Source organism: Limulus polyphemus, unplaced genomic scaffold (genome assembly GCF_000517525.1).
Source record: "Limulus polyphemus unplaced genomic scaffold, Limulus_polyphemus-2.1.2 Scaffold273, whole genome shotgun sequence".
Lineage (NCBI taxonomy): Eukaryota > Metazoa > Arthropoda > Merostomata > Xiphosura > Limulidae > Limulus > Limulus polyphemus.
The window spans coordinates 13724-21593 of record NW_013665883.1 but is presented as its reverse complement, the minus strand read 5'-3'; the positions used below and the strand labels follow the sequence as shown (position 1 = coordinate 21593).

Genomic DNA, 7870 nt, shown 5'->3' with positions numbered 1-7870 from the left:
CTGACCTTTCACCTGTGCCTGGCTAACAATACAGAAGTTACAATGACGTGACTCACGTGCACTCATGTTACCATATCATATAACATATAACTGACCTTTGGTCTGTACAAAGTAACTTGTCTTGGCTGTGATTTAATCGACTAGTATTTTGTAAAATACAGTCACATTTCAATTATTATACATTATATATGTATATAGCTTATTGCTATTTTGAAATAAGTTCTTAAACTTATTCTTCCTAAAACAAAGAACAGTAAATATAGAAGTAAAGCAAATAATTATCTCTTCTAGTTATGACCTTTATACTCGGTTGCTGCTTGACATAGGTTGCTAAGCCTTTAGAAATTTTGCACATGGTGGATATGAAATAAAATATTTTTTAGGTTTTTATATATACATTTTAATAACTAAAAAATTATAAATTACTACATTAATACCATAAAATTCTACTATAATATATCAAGCTTAGTAACTAAGCTTTATTTGGGTCTAAAAAAATATGAAATTTCGAGCAGACTAAAGACACAACCTACCTCATTGAAATCTTGTTTCAATTGAAAGAACTGGTGCTAGCTACGTTAGAAAGGCTGAGAAAACCACTAGGGCGATATTCTGAACTTCCGATTGGTTATTCATGTCATATATAGAAGTAAGTGTATATAAAGGAGCATTTCCAAAAATGGAAAGAGGTGAGCGAGGTACCACTGTGTTTGATTTATTACATTAGCAAATAGGAAAGATAAGACCTTCTTATTTTATATTCTAGCTTGTCAATATCTGTAATTTGAGTTTCTAATTTGTATGAAACTACAGACTTAGTATTTTGACTTCACAAACATCTAATTTGAACCAGTGCTGCATTCAACATACCACGTGACACACAAAAAATTGATGTTTATCTGTGTTTTTTAATATTTACTTTTAAATTAACAAATTGAGTAATGTATAGTTTTAAAATTTGAATTATAATCTACAGTTTGATACCAAACTTATTGACATAAATTCATGAAATAGTAATTTAATAAAATGTTGAATGCGAGTCAACAAATGAGATGACATGCCTTTCACCTGTGACTCGTTTTGAAATGGTTAAGTGACTTTCATTTGGTATTTCCATTTTTTTGCCACTACTTATATCTGCAATAGCCCACCATGCAAAAGACCATACAATAAAGTGGAATAATATTAAAATAACAGGATATTAACCACTCATGAGGAAAAGAAAGTGAAAAACAGCACTTCTTATGAGTTATATAATGTTGCCTATATATGTGTAGTGTTAAGATCCCATATTACCATACTGTATACTACATAAAGACAAAAGTAAATGACAACTCTGCAATTTTGTAGTTTTAAAGTTATATTATACATAATAAAATAAACACAAAAATCAAATATTAACTTACATACAATAATTTACAAAAGAGTATAATACAAAAAAAATAACTCTTTCTTGATAGGTCCAAAAAACACTTCTTTCTCTCTAAAGGAAACTTGAATCTTTTTATATAAAATCTCCCAAAAAATGTGACAGAGAGTACACATGCTAAAAAAGTGTTAGTTACACGTCATTGATCAGGCAATACACCTGCAGCACCTCACAAGTGAGTTTTACAGAAATATTACAAATATACGGTATCGTAACAATAGAGATAAAGCCCTATACATTTTGCATAGTCACTTATTACATTTCTGAAGACCCAATAAGACTCATGACTGCTCTCAAGTCTTGACAATTTGTCTTTTTTTTTTTACAGTGATATCATAATATCACATATCTTACTCTCCTACAATATGTATGTCATATTCAAAATCTGACGTTTCATATTTTTATGTCTCTGCAGAAAGACGTACTGTTTTTCTATTGTTTCTTCTTCTTCCAAACACTTTTCAATTGACTGCATTCTTTCCTTTTCTTTGTGGATTGACTTGAAGCTTGGTAGGGTTATACCTTGGTCTAATATGCCCAGATACCTATTCAATTTTTTTTTTATTTATTTAGGCCTCTTTGAAGGAATTTATAGTTCAAAGTGAAAAGTTAAGCAACTCAAAAATGTATATTTTGGGTTCCTGTGCAGTCATATTTACAGCAATCAAGATGAAAATTTGCACAAAAATAAGTTTCATACTCGAAACACAGTGACAAAAAGATTGAATTTGCTCATTTTGAGTCTTTTTGGGAGGGTAGGGGTCATATCTCACAAAAAAAAGCATAGTTTGGGGGTTTTGGTCTATACTTTGTCATATTTTGGCCAAGTTATATGTGATTTGGTAAAATGATACATTCTTGTGGGTCCCAAGCAGTGATATAGACAGTTTTAACTTTTTCTGTGTTTTTCACATTTCTTCAGGTGTCAAACTTGGCATGGTGGAGAAATATTGCATTTGCCTGTAAATATTGGCCTTTTTAAATTTAAGTTCTAATTTGGAACATGCTAAAGCCAATCAAGGTCATATGCCAGTTTATCGAGGTCAAGGAATACCTCTCATTTTTCATGGGATGGTTGTACTATGTCTCACATTATCCTGTGTATGTGGAAAAGCTTTGTGACCACCACATGAAGCAGAGATACTTCTAGAATCTAGATATTAGTGATCTAATTTTGCAATTGATCAGGTATACATAGAGAACATAAACTATGAAAGCAGTTTTGGTATTTTCCGCCACATTCATTTCTGTAGAAATTTCACCGTTGTCTTAACTTTCAATCTTCATAGTGTTTAGTCTATTGATTATATGTGTCCATTTTCTTATAGTGAGCTAATCAATTACTTTTTGTTTAATTGAGTTAATTTTTTTAAATATAGTAATATGTATTTTTTCAGTTTATTTTACTGTCAACTTATCCTATCACAAGGAATTAGTCCTACACCAAATGACAGCCTTTCTTCTTTCTCCTGTTTTCTTCAATAAATGGTTATTTTTATTTCAATTTTACACTTCTATTTGTTAACATTAAAGAAATTTACTTACATATGAAATGTATAAAAATTGAATATTGCAACAATTATAGTATATTTCATTTCTATAACCTTATTTTCTTGTAACTACTTGCATCTAAAAATATATTATTAGAATTTCAATCAATTTCAAAGTATTTCTTGATGAAGCTTATCAAGCTTACTTCTACGTAAATTTCAAGTTGCAAATGCTGAGACATGAATATAAAATATGATGTTCCATGTTAGTTTATATTATTTTATTAAAAGTTATTTTCCATACTGTAAACATTGAATAAACATACTTTTACTACTAAAATATGAAATACAAATTACCTATCAGGAATCCCAAGTCTTTTCACACTTCTGTAGAAGGAAAGAACATTAGCAACATGTCTGTAGTTGAACCAGAACCGGGATGTACACACTAGGACAGCCCAGTTGTTGGTGTGACTACTTTTGAAAAAACTGCTAAATTTTTCATCTGCATTGGAAACCTAAATCCCAAATACACATGTTAACAGCATATACTCTGATAAAACATACATGTGCAGGAATGTGTATAAATAAAAATCAACTTAGCCAGGCTGTCCTGAAAAACATTTTAAAAATTGAATGATAATATTTCTATATAAAGCTTTCTGTTATTTTTCATGTAAAATACAAGATCTTGACAAACATCTCTAAAAAAAAATTGCAGAGAATGGCAAATAAAAACAATGCAATAATATATTTCATATTTCTTTAATCATCTTAGAACACCTTACCTTCTTTTTATCTGCACTGATCAAAATAATAAGGGGATAATTGGATTTTTATATATTCTATGTATAACAAGGCACAATTATTATTATCAAATAATGTTTATGCAAATCAAGTACCAAATGACCAGTCACATAATCTGATATAGACATATTTCTTCAGTTGTATATAAATGTTCTCAGTTAGCAATTGCATGGTATGTAAATAACCACACTTGATACTGAAATGAGCCAGTACAGTAGACTTATTGATTAATCAATTAGCAAACAACACTAATCTCTCAGTTCTACTGTAAATGTTGCCTTTTATAGTTATATATCTAATACCATTTGTTTTTTTTAGAGCAAAGCCACATTGGGCTGTCTGCTGTGCCCATTGCAAGGAATAATCCCAGATTTTAGTCTTGTACGTCCATAAACATACTGCTGTTCTCAGGGATATCTAACACAGCATAAAAAGAAAACTATGCCACATACTAAAAAGTGCTAGATATAGAGCTATGTTTGGTCAGATATTAACTTCTACATTTTTCAAATTAAGATGAAATTCAAACTGCTACTTACCTCTGAAATACTGAAAGCCTTTTCTTGTTGAGTTCGAACTCATGTTGTTAACAAAATGTGGCTCAAAATTTCCAAAGGTCCTTTACATATTTGCATATCATACATGGCACCTATTATACTCCCCTCTGTCACTTATGGTACATGTGTTAGTGCATATTACATAAGTTAGATTTGTCTGAAATATGCAGTCATGATGAAAGGTAGGATGTGGGAAGGCAGAAGGAAAAATGCTCTTTGTGGTGTCAAGCTAAATTTTTTGTAACATTTATTAGTTGTGAGACATTTAAATAAAGTGCAATGTAAAAATGGCAAAAAATTATTTTTTGTGTGTTAATTTTACATAATAGTTTAAAATAGGGCCAGTCATTGGTTAATATCCAGTAGATTACAACCTTAACTGGTAGTTAAACCTCTGTACCAGTTATTCTTAGAGCTGGGCAATTAAGCTGATTAATTGATATAACCTATTACTTATGAGCATCAATTGCATTGATAAGTGCCATGTAAAATAACCAATTAATTGAAAGTACAATCAAATCAATTAACATTATGTAAATAATCAACTAATCAAAATTAGTGTTTCTGATTATTATTGTCTTTAATTATTCCAACTATCCAAGTACTCAAAATATTGCTATTATTTTTGATTAATGTAATGTTGTTCAGTTTAATCAATAAGTGTCATGACTCACAAAATAATCAGCTAATCAACATCTAATTAGTGTTTCCAATTATTACTATTTTCAATTTCTAACTATCCTCGTCTCATGTGAGAATAATCTAATTGAATTTAATCTTTTTCTTTTGAGTTCTATGAAAGACTACATACATTTTTTTCCCCTAAAGCTAAATTTTAAAACACTTAAGTTATTTTAACCTTTCAAGTTATCACCTGCTAAACCATCTCCTTCTTAACATTTTTGAAGCTATCCTATTGTGTATTTTACTAATTTTGTAAACACTGTAGAAAACTTGATTCACTTTGATTAGAAGAGATTAGCACTTTGTAGGATCTTTTAGTTGGTAATCACAATTGTTTTGTTGGCAATATATGAACTCCAACTCCAAGGCAAAAAAATGACAGCACAAATTTATTATAGTATGTACTTTTGGCTTGTATCTAGGCAAAGTTATAATGAGGCATGTGTCAGCGCATATTTGTTACAAGCATATATGCATTATTGTATTTTTAACAGAAAATGACAAAAATGACCCACTCATAGATCATACTTTTAAATAATGTTCTTCCTTATCAGCAGCATGGCAGCCATCTACCAGCATTTGCATGATTTGTTTTGCTTTTTCATACTTTACCAAATATGTAAAATTATAACAACAAAATTTTTTCTACCCTAAAAAATGTGGGCACCCAGCCTGTCTATGCCCATGTACACAATGCTGTTTATTGTTTAGCTATTCATTTTGTTGCTGCCAAGAGTAGCCAACCTTTTGTTGTGAAACCTAATCTGCCTTTCATTGTAAGTAAATCTTCATATGTGCCAATATTTAAGAACCAGATATATGGTCAGTCTTTAATGAGCCAGCATTATCTACAGATATTTATTTTGTCATGCCTAATAATTTGAAGCTAACAATATATTCACAGTTTTTAAAAACCAGTGTGCATGCAATAACTTAAACAAAACAAAAAACATTATTTTTATTACTTGATAATCCCTGTTGCAGAGACTGTCTCATAGCAAACTATAACACCCTCAAATATGTTAGTTGGAAATCATTCACATGCATTTATCAAACAACAAGGGAAGAGGCTGTAGCACACAACACTGAAGGTGGTGATGGTGGGGGTTGTGGAGAAGAAAAAATATGAATAAACTTGGCTTACTTTTAAAATGTGTATTTAAATACGTATACAGGACTCACTGAACACTTGAACAATTTCAAAATACAAATGATTATTAAGAGTAAAAATTGCAAAAACTGATATTTTTTGGCACAATAAAAGGTAGAATATTGTAGATACTAGCACAGATGATGGTAACTGTATTATTGAAACTAGTAGGCTGTAACTAATAATAAAGATTTTACAATTTATTGTGCCAAAACAATGTTGGTTTTCATATTTTTACTCTTAATATATTAGCACAATGTGACTGAAATTATAACACAAAAGATTAATTAATAGCCACTATGAATGAGAAGCATAAATGCCATAGTACTTGCAGCTATAAGAAATATTAAAATATATAAAAACAGCATTTAGAATAATTCATTTATTATTTAATTGCAATAAAATAATAGCCTACTATTTTATTTACTGTCTCTGATATTACCATGAACAAAGAATCATATTTTCTTTTTCTTTGTATTTCTAGAATATTCATGAAATTGAAAAGAAATATTTTTGTATTAAAGATTTTAGCATCTTCAATGAAACTGACAACAGAATGTTTGTGCACTTGAAATAATGGTTTATAAATTAAAGTTATAGAACATGATGCTCTGTAGGTTATACAAAAATTAAGAGCTTTAAATCAATGAATAGTTTGTACGATGTAGTTGCTTTTACTTTTAGGATAATTTAAGAGCTGTAATCCTTGTTAGAAGTTAGTTACTATAATAACTTTACCATATATGTGACCGGCAGAGGTCTGAATGGTAGTGATATGGTAAACATTTTGGCCTACTAATACTAGTAAAAAACAACAAAAACCGTTTACAAGCAATTAAATTGATCAACAGTACACTAGAAATATTTTATAACTTAAAAGTAAGCATGATAACAAAAGAGAAGGCAAGTTGGAGATCTGAGTCTAACTGATAAATTATCAAAAATCTATATAATACTTGATACAATAACACTGACAGTGCCAATCCCCCAAAACGAAATCTACATAAAGATATAAAGTCGCTACATAAATGTAATAGAATAGAATACGCCTAGCTTAGGCTTAGTAGTTCATATTACGTTCAGGAACTAATCTGTGTAACAAAAAACTTTGATCATAAATATTCTTAGTCTGTAAATGTAATATTACCGAAGCATCCAGCAACGGTGATTACTAAGTGAGATCAAACTCTATATACTAATATTACTAGTATAAATAATAAATTATAAAGTATAACTGATTATGAGTTTACTTTGTAAAAAAAACTGTATAGGCCAAGACTCTTAGTTTTTGTAAAACTAACAACAAAAAACACATTCCAGTAATTTTAAATACCTGGGAAAAAGAAATGTGTCCTATGCTTATAAGCAAAAATGAAATCAAAAGGTTTATGAACCACACGTCCATCAATAAACGAATGCCTATCCTTATTCATAAATTACTATTATTATCGTTCTACACTGAGACTTAGATCGGCGTTTTCCTATTTGACTGTAGCGCCATTAACATCCTGTGGCTATAAAAATTCTATACTTTTGGCTCATTTATTTTGTCCTCGGTGGGCCAGCGGTAACTCTTCGGATTTACAACACTAAAATCAGGGGTTCGATTCCCCTTGGTGGGCACAGTAGATGTGGCTTTGCTATAACAAAACACACACACACACACTAATCTATTTTAATTAACTCAGTTAAGGTTATCAGTCAGTGTTTAAGCTAGAAGTATATGGAGAAAGTTTAGATAAACTCATGCATC

The 7870-nt window shown here is 30.0% G+C and overlaps 1 protein-coding gene across 1 annotated transcript in view; it reads right to left on the bottom strand.

The window, feature by feature from the left end:
• Positions 1 to 7625, bottom strand: part of LOC106456936 (GPI-anchor transamidase-like) — a 29365-nt gene extending 21740 nt beyond the window's left edge. Inside the window, exons 1-2 of the mRNA XM_013916315.2 lie at positions 7451 to 7625; positions 3277 to 3437 (exon numbers count right to left, since the gene is read on the bottom strand). Coding sequence (XP_013771769.1) covers positions 3277 to 3437; positions 7451 to 7522 — 233 coding nt within the window. The 5' untranslated portion in view covers positions 7523 to 7625. The remainder of the gene's footprint in view (positions 1 to 3276; positions 3438 to 7450) is intronic.
• Between the last annotated feature and the right edge of the window lie 245 nt (positions 7626 to 7870).